This window comes from Hermetia illucens, chromosome 4 (genome assembly GCF_905115235.1).
Source record: "Hermetia illucens chromosome 4, iHerIll2.2.curated.20191125, whole genome shotgun sequence".
Classification (NCBI taxonomy): domain Eukaryota; kingdom Metazoa; phylum Arthropoda; class Insecta; order Diptera; family Stratiomyidae; genus Hermetia; species Hermetia illucens.
The window spans coordinates 109,109,976-109,126,277 of record NC_051852.1 but is presented as its reverse complement, the minus strand read 5'-3'; the positions used below and the strand labels follow the sequence as shown (position 1 = coordinate 109,126,277).

Below are 16,302 nucleotides of genomic sequence, written 5' to 3'. Positions count from 1 at the left end.
AATTCTTTTGTTGACCGATGTAAACAAAAGGCAGGAAGATACATACTAATGATGCACTGGCGTTAAAATATTGGTATGTACGTCAGTTAAGTCGGTATCAATTTAAAACAAGTTGGAATACCGAAAGCTGGACGCTTCGGATATAAAGGTTTTGTGTTCATCTTGTGTGAGAAATTTCCTGTGCACGTTTTTCCACTGTTACATACCTAACAATTCAAAATATTCCTTGATACATCCAACTCCGCCATTCATATGAGTTCACTTTATATGACAATGACGTCATATAGGTCTTGAACTTATAAACTTTCTTAATAATAATTATTGAGGTATCACGTTTCTGAGTACAATCTATAAGATATTCTCCGCTGATTTGCTAGGCCGGATAGCCCCATACGCCCAGCACATCATACCAAAGAGGCTTCACTCCAGGCAAATCAGCAACAGATCCAGATTTTCTCTCTGCGGCAGGCGATGGAAAAACTGCTGGAATAAGCCCATCAGTTGCACCATCTTTTCATCGACTTTAAAGCCGTCTATGACAGCATAGCCAGGGTAAAACTATATACGGCCATAAGAGAATTCGGTATCCCGACGAAATTAATAAAACTGACTAGGCAGATCCTGACCAATGTGCAAGGCCAGATAAAAACAGCAGGATCACTCTCGAGACCATTCAACATCAATAACCGTCTAAGACAAGGGGATACCCTGTCATGCGTCCTGTATAACCTGGCCCTGGAGAAAGTGATACGCAATGCAGACGTGAATGCGAGAGGCACCATCTTATTCAAATCCATCCAACTACTGGTCTACGCTGACGATATCGACATTATGGGAAAAACAACCCGAGAGGTACAGTCTACCTTCATCCAGATGGAGCAGGCGTTGAAAATTTCTCTTATCTAGGGTCGAAAATCACAACCGATAACAGCTATGACGATAAAATCCGCGCACGTTTGCTAGCTGCCAATTGCCTATTTCAGCTTACAAAAACTTTTTCGCTCGAAACGTCTCATCAAAGCTCTTACTGTATAAGACTAGGATCCCTACATGAGGATGGACGATTCCGTAGCCTACATACGACGAAATCTATCATTGTGGATAAAATCCGATTTAACAGGTTGCGGTGGACGGGTCATCTAATCCGTAAGGATGAGGATGATCCAGCCCGGAAAGTCTATAAGGGCAATATCTATGATAGAAAAAGTAGACGAGGCAGACCCTGCCTGAGATGGAGTGATGGCATGGTGAACCTCGGCGCCAAACCGGAGGCAGGCCAACATACCGGTTGTTGCGCCGTTGATGGTGATGAATAATAATTATGATGGTACCAAATTTTATACTTCTAGGATGAACTTAAGCGGGGCTTTAGGATAAATTTCTATGGTAATATGCTATTACATACTAACCTTTTTGAGCAGGTATCGAAATGCGATGTATTTTGAGGCCTAGATTTCGTGTAAATGCATCATTGAGATTTTTTCAGATTTTTCGGTTGGGTAGGTTTTGAGAACGAGACCCGTTAAACTTTAAATAAGATCAGTTTAAAAGAGTACTAATCAGGCCCTTCCATTTGGTTTGCGCCCAAATGGTTCAATTTGTTAGAGTGCTGGGCTGTCACAGCGGAACGTCACGGTTCAAATCTCACTGGTGGCGGAGGGATTTGTATTGTGACTGGATATCGGACATCAGTCGACTCACCTGTGAATAAGTACGTGAGTGAAATCAGGGTAACAATCTCGGGCGTGCACAATGCTGACCACATTGTATCCTAAAGTTTACTGTTACGGTGTTGAATGAAGTGCTCTAACACACTTCAAGGTCCTAACCTAATATGGATTGTTATGCCAACGATTATTATTATTATTCTATTTGATACCCCACATGATCATATTCCATGAAACAAATTTTTACACCCCCGTCATTTGCTGTATGTGAAGGGATTCAGAGACCACATGTTCTTACCAAATTTCTAATAGCCTTAGCCGTTTCCGAATAAATCGGGTGTGACAAACAGACACGCAGACAGACATTAAATCGATTCTAATAAGGTTTTGTTTTACACAAAGCCTTAAACAGGGCTGGAGAGAAGTAGATTCTTCATGAATGTCAATTATTTTCGTTAATTATAATGTCAGTATGTTGTTTGCATGACTTAAGCTTCGGACCTCATATTATTAAATTCGGTGAAAAAAAAAAAAGATTTACATTCTCCCTTCGCATGTATGGGGAGCTCCCCTTTAGGCCCCACGTAAGTTTATCTCATTTATGCGTGGAATCTCATATGTCCACGAAATTTCGTCCCGAATGATTTAACCGTTTTGGAGAAAAGTGCATGTGACAAACAGGCAAATAATGAATCGATTTTAATAAGGTTTTGTTTTACACAAAAATAACTGGTGTTGCCCCATGCGGTTCGTTCAAGTTTAAAATTCCTGGTTCTTTTTGACCATACGGTAAGTGTGTCTCATCTTCTACCGCTTATGGCGGAAATTCGGTGTCGAGTTAATGCTAACTGCATTTGAATGGCGCTCTCTCATACCCTTGGTCTAGAATAACAGATACATCAATAGTACATTATTACGTACAAAAGGAGACATCCAATATTGCAGAGAAGGAAGCTTTCAACGAGCTATTAAATATACTTAAAAACAGTAAAACGATATTGCGATCCTAATGGATGAATGTCAAGCTGAGCATTGGTAACACCCTGTTCGAACGTATGATGGAGGAACACGGTCTTAAGGCAACGGCAACGGTGAGAGATTTACACATTTCTCGTCATGGGTGACAGATTGTTCGAGTCTAGAACTTATCATAAGGTTAGTTGGATTTCAACTAAATGGTAACGAACATCCAATCAGATCGACCACATCGCGGTCAGCAGTACATTCAGGAGCTGTTTTCTGGAAATACGTTAAAAGAGAGGCGCTATCTTAGTGACCAAAGGGCAGTTGTTTTAAAGAGCGGCCTGAGAGTAATGATGAGCATTAAATCACCATAAAAAAATATCTTTTCTTTGGTGTTATTCAGATTGTCGAACATCATATCATTCGATGAACTTCCACCTTTAATAGATGAAATGGGTAGGCATCGTTAGATGCCGATACCAACTGCTCTTCCAAACAAAAGTGAAATTACCTTCTCCATGAATATGATTGAGGAGCAAAGCCGTCGGGCTTAGCAGCGTCCCTGTGGAACTGTCCAATGCATCCCCTGCAGTTGTTGCTTTGCTGCTACTTTTAGCCATCCGCATCTGAATCCCCAGAGAGTTGAATGAAGCGATGATTGTTAGGATCACGAAAAAAGACATTCATGCGGCAAATGGTGGGTCATTTTTAGAGCAGTGCGCGGAATTCAAGTGTTCGCTTCACGTATTCTTCATTGATTTCCAGAAAGTTTTCGACAGGAGGATAGACGATTACGTAGCCTATAAAGCGTCGAAATTTATGGGCAATATCACATTGCGTTCAGGATAAAATTCAGCTCAATAGCTTCCGGCAGGCGGGTTACTTAATCTGTATAGGTAAAGATGATGCACTCTGGAAAGTGTATAAGGGCAATATCTATGATAGAAAAAGAAAATGTGGCAGACGATGTCTAACCGCTTTTAGGAAAATGGAATTAGTGGACCTCGGTGGAAAACTAGAATGTCTGGAGTTCTCTACTAAAGCAGGCCTAGACCAGGTACCGGTGTTTACGCCTTTGATGATGATCATCGAAGTGATTATGTCAAAGCACGAACGTGACATTAATTTCAGAATTCTATAGGATTCAATTCTGTTGCTACAACACTGTAGCTGAGGGTATTAAAATAAGATGTGTAAAACGTGTCCTTAAGAATAAGAAAATTGTTGGGAAATGTTTTATTATAGGAAGACCCATCATTCGGGAGAAGGTAAGTCAACTCGGCCTGCAAAGCTCGTATTAGTTGATTTTTGCCGTTTGTTCAGCGAGGGACTCCCGAGAAAGCCGGATCTTGTTTGCTTAAAGTCAGTTACAGGAAGTTGCCATAGGGATTCTTCTTTTAGGAAGAATCCAGAATACGTACTACCTTTAACCTCACTTAATTAAGAAGTTATTATTCATGTTGCCAGAATCATCCAGCAATAGAGCTGTATTGACCTCAATAAGACATTAGTAGTGAACCAAACAGAAGAGCAGACAATTACCGCTATCTTTTATCGGAAAGTCATTCGTCTTTTACATCCAGCGAGTATCTTGAATTCGACACATACCGCCTGATGCGTACGTATACTAGTTTTTAGCAAAACGACATACTGGAGAGACTAATGAAAGGACACCGTTTTGAGTTGAGCAGATGCTGAAGGTTTGTTTAAATTTAAATGATTTTCAAGGCTTCTCCTAGAGAAATGAGCGAATAGACGATATAGGTTTGGATTCCGTGGTGATCACGATGGAGATATGGATGCTGTATATTAAAATTACAAAAATAAATTTCTGTTTATTATATAATACACCTAGTATTTGAAAGAGGAAGTAAAATGTCACAAATATTGCATCCTTTACAGTTTCTGCAGCGTTTCTGATATCTATGTAGAAAAAGAAGAATGGGCACCTGCTTTGAGGGCGACAAATGAAGCGGCATTTGCATGCTTCGCCTGATATTAGCTAAAATTATCCTGGAACGTACCAAGGAATACCTCGAAAGGTTAATCGACAAAAAGCTGCAAGAATACGTGGGTATACATATCTAAATCCTTGAAAACGAAGACTGCTCTTGGACAAGGATGAACGATTGGCTTAGATTGCAATTGTCTCATTTTCTGACGCCAATTAGCGAATAACCCTCTGGCTACGGTGACGTTCGTGGTGATAGTGGGCCACCTACCATGTTCATCGCTTCTGCTGCGCGTGGCTTAGCATCTTAGCAGCTTGTGATCCGTCTTGGTGACGAACTGAGTCCTTTCCAAGATGTGCTGATATCGTTCAAGCTACTGTACACAGCAAGTAACTTCATCATATGTGCTATGACTCCTTTCGGTTTTCGACAGTTTACGCTGAAAGTAAGCAAGCGTTAACTAGCGGCCCCTAAGCTTTTGCGCTGGAAGCATCTGTCATTAAGGCTAATGGCATGCTCGACTCAAAATAAACTAACAAAGTAGCATTTGCAATACTTTCGGGACATTTATCAAATGCGCGTATGGTTGAAGAATTCCAATTGATTTCGTCGTTGTCCTTATTGGATTGGTGACGGAACAGGTCATTAAGAGCGGCTTGCAAATTGGTTTCGTTCGAAGTAAAACGGCGGTAAAAGTTAAACGTACCAAGGAAGCGTCGCAACTCCTTGTAATTCTTAGTGTATTCGCTTCTACGCGTGAGGTGGATGGTGTGATGCCCTTTCCTTTGATGACGTGTCCCAAGAACTCAACCTCAACATTCTCAAATGCCACCAGTACTTCATCGATGTAAAACTCGCAAATCTCAAGTCCTTTCGGAGCTTCATCTATAAAGTCATCCCGGCAAACTCAAATAAATCGAAATAATGATAACAGCTGCCTTGGGAATATCAGACATTGGAATTTGGTGAACTGCTCGCAACAAGCCGATTTTGCTGAAAATTCGTTTACCGTCGACAAAAAATTACTTCAATGTGTCTCATGGGATAACGATGACTTAGTTAAGCCGTCGAGAATCGCCGCAGGGTTTTTGATTTAGTTTGGTGATGAGAATTACTTCAGTATATGATGATAGCGCGATTGCCCAAACACGGTAAGTACGTTTGCAAAATCGGCTCGCCCCAAAACCCCTTCGAACGCGCATGGAAGATTTTACAACCGCGTCTGGTAAATTAAAGTGATTTTTCTTCAGCAACTGGTGAGTTTTTGATCACCGATCAGAGAAGGATGAAATTCTCTGATGGCGCAAAAACGTTGATAAGACGGCATTTGATAGCGTAATATTTCCCTAATTCTGGTGGATCTCCCACTATGTTTGCCATTCGTCTCATTATATCGGCGTTTGGTTCGCTGATTACACGGTCGAATAACTTTATCCTTCACGATTTGCTATGTCCTGAACTGAGCTTCGACTCGCACGAACCATAACGCCGGCCGATTAGGCCAAAAACTCCGGCACTTTAAATGATGACGCAATACTCGGAAGCCAATTTGCTTCGAATCCTTGGTCGCTAGCATCGGCGAAGTTCTTGTCCTCGGACATGGTAATCACTTTTCGGCGAGGTTACCAATTTGTGAGGATGAAAGTTAAGCAAACAAAAACTGAAAAATAAACCTAAATATTATTTTTATTAATAATTATAATAATCGAGCGGGGAACAAGTCATAGTGAATACACTACAACTCTAGGAGCGACAACCTGCATAGCTAGTGAAGCACCCCTGCTGCGAATCGTGGCAACCCTTCATTTGTTTCCCAACTGGTGCGATTCGACATCAAGTGAATGACGGACTTAACACACATTCAGTTTCCGAAACAAAGTTTGTTTCATAGACCACATATCTCTAACAAATTCCGTGACAATAGTTTCAGCTTTTTCTGAGTCGATCCGGTGTGACAGAGAGGTGGACAGACGGGTAGACAGACATTGTAAAAACAAGTAATTCCCGATTTATCAGAAGACCATCCATATTTGAATGAATGCATAAAGTCGGTGCAGCTCTTCCATAAAAATGAATCACCCGCTCATGAAATCATTTCAATATTGCTTGCCGCGTTAACTTCAAAGTCCATTAAATACATAATACTTTACAGATGAGATAAGAATAAAAATGTTAAGGGACTGAGCGGTTCTTAGCTAAGACATGATATTCTTTAGGATTTACAGGAGGCCAAATAAAATATGTTGTTGTAATATTTTTGAAGATTAATACATTCATAACACACCGAAACCGTTTTAGAAATTAGGATTGGATAATTCCTTGAATTATGCCCCTCAAAATTGTTGTTGTGAAAGTGGTCTATGAAGATTTGTGCAACTGCAGACATATTTTTTCCCAATCGGGAGAAGCTTTTCAGCTCGAAAAGATATGTTAAAGCAGAACATTTCTTTGCTACATCTTTTATTTTGATTAAAGGTCAGCTTGCTAACAATGATCAACCGGATTGTAAATAGCTTCCACTAATGGAATACCAAAACACACTTTTATCAATCATTCGCATGGGAGGAGTTTTTATCATAAAACGATCCCTTTTTGCTTTCTTGGCAGCATTGTTTTGTAATTATATCAATTCGAATGTAAATAATCTTTGATTAGTTTTTCTATTTCTATTCAATAGTTTTGGTAACAGTCGAGCTATTTTCCTGTTCCAGTAGTAACATACCTCAGGACATAGTGGGTCTTATTCTGATGGGAAGAGTTGATTAAAATGGCTGCTACCAAAGCTTATGCTTGAAATTCATTCAGAAATGATTCTTTTCTAGGCTATCAATGAAGTGGATTTTCAGCATGAGTCTAAATCTAATCCCAACAACGGAGTTGGAAAGTTATACAAAACCGCAATTAGTTCTCCAAGCAAAAAGTTGAAACATCTTGATACTTATTTGAGATCGAATTACGAAGTTAATGACTGGAGCAAAATTACGCTTCTACGCTTTCTTACTGCTGAATTTATCAAGTAGCAAGCGCGCATCTATGTCAATGAAGACCAGCTCGAATTTCACGTTAGTGAAATTATACATTTAAATTTCGTTGAACATATCAACTTTAAGTAAAATTTCAATCAAAGTTAATATGAGAAACAGAAATTGTTTTGAAGAGATCACGCAAAAAAATGCATATAAGACGCAAGATAACGAATCATTTTATGCACATCCAAGACTGGAATTCGATACTGCAGTATTTGCAGTGAGTCATAGTGCGGGGCGGACGTCTGGTTCTCGGATTCATTTCAATATCACATTTCTGTTTCGAAAATAAGTTGCAAGAAACGGGTTTTCATCTCATATCCAGAAAAAAAACTGTCGATCTACTCACCTGAACGAACGGCCGATTAATAACTTCGCTGTACCAGTAAAACACATACGGCCACATGAATATTCTGCAGATGAAAAATGTTATCAGCATCGTTATTCCATTAATGATGTAAATGCGTGTGTTCTTCAAGCCCATTGTACTTAAAATACTACGGATCGATACAAATGGAGTTGAGAATTCCATCAAATAAATAAAACTGTAAACACAGTCGCCAGTTCCACCGCGAAGGTACTACAAAAAAAACGCAAGGCATTGTGTTATTTATGGAGCGTGATATTGTATAAACAACTTACTGTGACAACGAGAAGTCCAAATGTTCCAATAAAAATATGGTGCATAATCATTACTGGATGGCTGACAATATATTTGATGAATTCCATGGAAGTATTCTTAGCCAAAGACGTGCTATCAGGAATGTCGACTTCGTCTTCGTGGTGCTTAAGGTGATCCTCCCCGTTCTCCCTCATATTGTTAGCGTCGGACGTTTTCTGTTTATCATATAAATTATTGGCCATTCCATTGTAGCCATTATTCGAAGGTAGCGAGGAACATTTCGATATCAGGCGGTCCGCTAGCTTGTGGATATGGACTTTGTACATAGACCAAATATCATACATAAAGTATGCTGTTCCGAACCATGCGTATGCTTCCATTACAAAATGTGACGCATATAGGAACGATTTACTGCATGACGATTTGCACGCTATGGCACCGGCCAAGCATGAGAAACATGCCTGGATAGCCGATACAATTCTGTAAAAGAGAAAATATGTTACAAGTTTCGTTGATTAATAAATGTAGCTGTATAGAGTCTGAAGGTTTCTGTTACTTGCTTGTTACGACCACATATTCATACATGTATTGTATAGGTAATCATATATGCTATCAAGAAAAAGGAAGTTTCGAATAACCTGAGATAAGCTCTGTTGGGCTCTTCAGGTATCAGAGGTTTTGTGATTTTCTTATATAATAATTTTTGTCTAAATTTAATGTAGCATTAACACTCTGTGCTGCCTTATGGTGCGGTAAATTCACATGGACACCGCAATTCTGACGTACTTCAATTTGTTAATAATAGTAGGATTTCCATTTGTATTATGTCTTACATATTGAGTTACATTGGTCCAATATTTTGGACTTCTACGTTGTAACTGAAGGGAATTTTCCAGGATTTTTTTTAAATAAAGTAATTAAATAATGAATATAGTAATATACTATTATTAATTTTAATCCGCTTGGAGAGAACTACTAAGATTTCCGAGCTTCTTAAAGAAACCTTCGGAAGTAGGTGAGACTAAGAGATTTTCATGAACTTCTTTTTTTTAGCCTTTGTCCCGTTCCCAAGCGGGGTCGGCTCGTCGTGATCGATCTGGAAGTAGTCGTGAGGCCATCACCATCAAGCTTATCAAGCCACCGTTGTTTCGGCCAACCTTTTGGTCGCTTACCATCGATTTCGATGTCCAGACCGGTTTTGGCAAGTGAATTCTCTTTAGTGCGAACCATCGAAGATGTCTCTCTCACAATTTTTTCACGATCGGTGCAACCCCATATCCATTGCAGATATCTTCATTTCGGGTGTAACCAAGGAGTGTTACGCCACTAGCAAAATGCAATATCTTCGTCTCCATTACCGCAAGACGCCGTTCATTGTCCTTTATAGTCGACCTATACTCAGAACCATAAAGGATGTAAGGACGGACGACATTGAGATAAATTTTAGATTTTCATCAACGGCATACTTATAGTCAAAAAGACTATACAGAGGAGGTGAAACTTGAGGCCGAGGCAAAATCGCAGTGCGTTCTGCGCAACTCTCAATGTATTGTGTGTCGTGTTTTTATAACGCTTCTGTGTGTGCCAATCCCTGTAACTAGGCAATCAACTACAAACAACTAATTCATACATACATAAATACAATAGGAAATTTATAAAATGTCATTGCAATATTACTTGGATCGCCGCCTCCTACGATTGGTTTTGGCACCAAGTTGGAAAATTTCTGTATCAAATGCGGCCAAACGCACTAACACCATCACACAAATGGGAACCAATACTAGTGATGATGCGTAGAAAAACCCTGCCCACCGGACGCTATATTTTTTATCCCGCAAAACTTTAAAGCTTGCGTAGGCAGATTCACCTCCTGTATACAGTCCTATTCGGTTGTTATGACATACCATGAAGATTTTTAAGTCCATTCGCAACATCGTTGAAATTACTGTCACGGTTTATCAAAAACTGTGGAATTACTGACGCAATATGTGTTGCGCAGCTACTCATGTAGAAACACCGTGTCCCATGCAAACTCAGCTGGTGCACATTATTCGAAGTATGACAGATACTTATATTAAAATTGCTTCGTGTCCCTGTCGATGTTTAAGAAGCTAGCGTCCCTCTTTACTGTTTGCTCTTTTCATGGATACTGAAACTACTCTATGCAAATGATGTTTTCCTAGAGTCTCATAACAAAGCTGATCTCGAGAAACTTGCCCAAAAGTGGAATGATCTCTTCATAGAATATGGTCTGAGACTGAATTTGAAAAAAAAAAACCGAGCCTAGTTAAACAGGCACTATCAATGAAAACGACCTGCCGAAGCCTGGGCAAATTGCTAACTGATAATGAACGGTACCTACGGTCAAATATATTGCGTTTTGGCCTGTGGCGTAATACGCCACAATCACATCTGAAATGAGGACATCCACGATCGATGTGGGATTGTACCGGCCGTGGAAAATTACGTGAGGAGCATCTTCGATATCATGGCCATGTAATTCGCGGTTTGACAACCCAGACAAATTGATAGGAATCAATTAAAAAGCCAACCAAAGCAGGGTTGGCTTGATACACTAAACGTGAACCTCTCGACATCTCCCGGACCAAGCCGACCGAGAAAAGTGGCGAATCCGACCTGGACGAGCCGATATTAATAGACAATAGGCCTAAGTTTAGAATCTAATACTAAGAACCATGCTTGCCGACCCTTCATATTATGAATAAATATGTAAACCTATTATGCACTTTTTAAGGTTTTGTGTGAAACAAAACCTTATTAGAATCGAGACGGTGTCTGTCTGTCTGTCTGTCACACCCGATTTATTCGGAAACGGCTGGACCGATTGTCACGAAAATTGGTGAGAGTATGTAATCTGGTGATCCCTTTACATGCAGTAAGTGGCGCCATCTTGTGTTAAGTTTAAGGGGGGGCTTCCCGTACATGTGAATGGAGGGTGCAAATTTTTTTTCACAGAATGTAGCCATGGGTGGTATCAAATGAAAGGTCTCAATTAGTACTTTTCGAATCTGGTTCAATATTTGATATTAGACGAAACATAGGGGAGTGAGGGTTCAAAATATGACCGACAAAAAGTGTACCAGGTCTCGTTCTCAGAACCTATCCAACCGAAAAATCTGAAAAAAATCACAGTGGTGCATCTCTACGAAATCTAGGCCTCAAAATATATCCGGTTCCGATATCTACACAAATAAAGTTAATAATAGTATATTTCCACATTTAGAAATTTACCCGGCACCCCCCCTTATGTTCATCCCAGAAGTACAAAATTTGGCATGCCTGTAACGAAGAATATAATGCACAGTTTGGTCAAGTTTGAAGAAAATCCAACAATTATTAACAAAGTTATAGGGGGTGAAACTTTACAATTTTTCGTGAATTTCGTGCACTCTACAACCTGCATGACGTCATCATGACATATCAATTCGTCAGTACCACAACGAAATGAGTTCTTAGGAATTGGGTCGCAGAGAATTATTTTGTTTTAGTTTTTTAGTTATTTGTCAGCCAGACATGTGTGTATGTAGGTATATAATATATGCGTGCTAATGAACTTTGCGGGTAGTGCCTAATTCAAATAGATATAAGAAGTAAATCGGAAATATGGGTACGATCAATTTATATACGTGCATATATGTGTACAGTATTCGGTAATAGGCAGTTTGTTTGTTTAGGGTGAGCGTGATATCTATGGCTGCAATATGTACGTATGTCTCGTAGTTTGGAAAAATATGAAGGATTATGTTGGATTTGTAGCTATATACGGACAGAAAAATGTGCATTGAAGTTTCTTCCATAAGATGAACACAAAACCTTTATACCCGAAGCGCGAGCTTCCGGTATTCCGACTTGTTTTGAGCTGATATCGGAATGGGATATATCTTGAGGGCTAGAATTTATTAGACATACAAATGGTTCCCAGTTACCATTTGGTGGAGTATAGCGCGTCAACCAAACATTCGCACCATCACTCGCAGACAGGTGTTGACGAAGGATTCGATTCTCTGTCCATTAATGCAGATAGGGAGGGTACGGCGACCCGGCAAACTGAGAGGCTTAGTATTGTTGGTGTTTATCTTCAATTCAACTCTACCCGTCTCTTTTTCCAAATCCAAAGCCATTTGGGGAAAGTCCATGACCCGGTGATAGAGCAAGCAGTGTTATTAGCGAGGTGTTTGAGGAAAGATATCATTGTTCATTGAACTCCAGCAAGAAAAACGTCGCCGATAACAAGAGAAATAATATCGGTGACAAGATGCAACCTGGCGCACTCTGTTTTGAACTTCAAATTCTTCTAAGATTTTACCCTCGATGCAGCACGTATCATTTTGCGCCATCTTATGTCGCTGTATATTAGCTGTTAGTTTTTCTGGAATGCTCCCCTGCGATGAAGAGCAGGTGAAGCGAAGATTTAAACTCCGCGTACTGTACTAGAATGGTTTGTCGGGTACTAATCTGGATAATACCCGCCCTCTGTCGATCAAGCTTCCGAGTTGTCCATTCACTGGTTCCAGGATTACTTTACCTTTCCAATTGTCACACTGTCACACGGGTGTCTTATTTGGAATCTTAACGATCACCCCATTCTTCCACTTCCACGGTCTTGGATTTCCGTGCGAGTGGAAATAGCAGATCTGCAATAACTGCAGGTCCAGCGGCTTTAATCCCCTTCAATTCATTGATGGCCGAAATGATTTCTGTTCATCCACAAGAGAGGAAACCTCACCGGATGTCATACGGTTAACAACTTCTGGGAAGTTCGGTTGGTATCAAAGTTCAAGCGCGCCATCACTCGAAGCGGTCAATAGAGCCTTCAATCCCCGTTCATCGACCAACTTCCACGATTCCGCAGTCAGCCTTCGGGACATTACCGACGATCTGTGTAGCACCCAAGAAAAGAACATTTTTGATAGTGGCCCAATGCTCATCGATATTCTCAGGCGGATTACTCAGTGTATCTTCCGTCCGATCAGCAAGCGAGCACTGTCGAATCCCTGCAGAATCATACAAGCGGTCGATGCTGAAATGGCAGTTGTAGTTTCCCAATCCTGCGAGAGGTGGTGGATGCAACATGCAAGCGTATGTAAGCGATCATCAGATAGTGATCCTTTTCGAGGTCGATGAGAGGCGCTGATCTTTTGTTATGTACATCCCAGAGATAAATCCTAACTCTATTGCTGTTCGCAAAGTCATCAATCAAAACCCAACTGAGCTTATACCAGATCTGTACTGGAACAATGTACCACCAATGACGAAGGGGTGGAAGCTGCAGAAATCCACAAACCTCCCCCCATTACGGTGTCACCAATACCAGGTTTGTCTCACCTTGATATTCAGATCACCTATCACGATCGCAATGTCACCTTTAGTACTGCGTGTAATCCCTTCGTAGAAAACATCCTTCTCCACTATTATTATACACCATCCTAATTTCTTCAAATTGTTGGGGTTGGATTGAGTCTGAGAGCGAAACCTTTTACACTTATTATATGCAATTTTGACTGATATTGAAAGCTAAACCAGTTTCGGAAATTATTTTATTTGATACCTCAGATGACAATATTTAGAAAAACATACATTCTTCGTTTTTAAGGTTTTATGTAAAACAACAGGCGACTGCATATTCAAAGGCCCATTAAAACTTAATCAAGCTATTTCCCGAATGACACTGAGAAAAGGATGAACCAGATGAATCAGAGAAAAATATCATGCTTCAAATCTATCCATAAAGCACTTTTGATAACGCATTCAATTTAATTTGAACTTAGAACAGGTACTTATGAACATGCATTTTATTATAATTAACATAGAAGAATATAGTCCAAGTACATATTGGAAAAATTCATGCATGACGTAAACGAAGCATGGCTGACTATTTCCAAAGAAAAATTCAAGGGCATCTTCCCACAGTGTTTCAGTATTTATTTCTTGGCTGCACACCATGTCTTGCAATAAAATATTTTTATAAATCATTTCGGAAATATCCACACATTTGGCGACTGAAAAACCATTATGATGAAGAGTAAATATTTTCTTTGAAGTGAAGGCTCCTGTATGTCTCTTCAAGGGGTACTTTTCGCTATGCGTGGCGAATCTTTGATGCTAGCAGACTGCAATTCTCAATTGCTACCCTAGCGTAAATAAAGAACAATTCGAAAACTTTCATTGCTTTTTGTTGGCATTGCTCGACACTAAAGCATTTGAAAATGATATGCTTTGGCTATATCCCAGAATAAAACTAGCAAAAAATTCAATTTTCAGAAGTTTACATCAAATAATCAAGTTATCATGTCCTATTGTTGTCTGAAAAGTTTTCAGCCACCTTCAGCACGTGTTTGTTATCTTCTTTTCAATAATTACATTTTGGGAATGATAAGCAACGTATATGGATAATATAAGGTGATTATATGCCCACCAACCCTACCAACAAATTGTATTAACTGAAAACGCAGGCGATAATGGTTAATCTAATGAATATTTTATCATAAAAGGGCTCGAAAGCAACCTTTACGTATTCAAGGTCTGTTGAAGGACGAAAGTAATAGCCAACCACTTTCATTTCTGAAATATTACTGCATCCCCTTGTTTAAGGAACGTTAAGACTGCTATCAGGCTTTCTAAAGTTGGGAATAAATTTAAGCGGAATGATTAGAGGGTATCGAAGTCAATCATTTTTTTTTATGTCATTATGTACAAGTGTCTATTTGTTATTTGATCCAGATAAGGATCTAGAAATTGACTTTTTAATGGCATCAAAACGAATGACTTATTCTTAATAAATCTGACATTTTATACATATTACGTATTATAAGAAAAATTTCAGTTTTTTAATGTTTATTGTTTCAATTCGGAAAAAATACATGCAATTCCCAAATTTGACTATTTTTGAGCTAATAGTGGAAACAACAATTCAAAGCAATTGGAGCGATGAAGTAAGTCTTTTAAGTGAAGAATGACGATGTGATATCTCTACCTGTAGTGAGAGATTCAGTGACGACCATCCTTAGATCCATCGCGTCCTTGCCAACGGATTCTGAAGCATTCGCAGATTGTTCGTGTCAACTCGATATACCATAAACATTCATTAGTCCGCATCTAATATGATACTGTGTGTGCAAACTAATTAGTCTGTACGGTACGGGGGAATTATAATCCCAGCTGGTCTAACCGTATGCCATGGTGACAAGGCTTTCCTATTCGCACCTTCTCGCACTTTCTCCTTTTTCTGTTATATAGCTTTTCCGTAATTTCTATCATCCCATTTCCAATTTCCAGCATCCCTTCCCATCTTCACAATATTAACATTATTAGGTTGTCATAAATCTATGTGAGGCCTGGCACGTCAACCATATCTTCGCGCGTTCGCTATCGACTCCTGACAATGCGCTACAAATCCCTCCACAATTTTCTGAGAAGCTTGCGCTCCTAGTCTACTATTCTGGTTATCCTAGATGCAGGGCGATCATCTCTACAGCTATCCTAGAATAGTGGGCTCTATTGCAAGTTATGACGCACACCAAAAAAAAATATGTGAACTATCCTTAGCAACTTTTTACCGTGTAATCATTATGTCCACGGGCATCTGGGCCATCGCAGTCGAAAATCTTCATTTATTATCGTCTCAGGCCAGACTATCCCGATAACAGGACTTAGACTTGAGTTGTCGAAAGCCTAGAGCTTCCGAGTAGCCGTGGTGGTCACTTCCCATGTGCTACTTGCATATAGTGGCGCGGGGCAACCTCAACGCGAAAATCGTTGAGAGAGCAAACAGAGAACATGAGCGCAATCGAGGTGCTTAAGTAAAGATGTAATCGTCCAACCAAGGTAGCAAGGAACCCGTTGATAACGAAAAGAATAAATATCGTCTGAGCTTTACACCGATAAAGCACGTGATTTTTTATATCGTCATACGCCTCACTGCTAAACGGTGTCAGATGCACTCCCTGTCCATGCTATCTGAACCTTCTCAAAGTGAATGAGAAGTATGCGAGTTGTTGATCTAAAATCCGCACACTGCTCCACAATGATTCGTAGCGTGTGGTCATCCCCGC

General features: G+C 39.8%; 1 protein-coding gene across 1 annotated transcript in view; it reads right to left on the bottom strand.

Moving 5' to 3' along the window:
- LOC119654550 (ceramide synthase) overlaps positions 1–16,302 on the bottom strand; it is a 37,269-nt gene that overhangs the window by 2,941 nt on the left and 18,026 nt on the right. Inside the window, exons 2-3 of the mRNA XM_038059995.1 lie at positions 8,251–8,710; positions 7,958–8,188 (exon numbers count right to left, since the gene is read on the bottom strand). Coding sequence (XP_037915923.1) covers positions 7,958–8,188; positions 8,251–8,710 — 691 coding nt within the window. The remainder of the gene's footprint in view (positions 1–7,957; positions 8,189–8,250; positions 8,711–16,302) is intronic.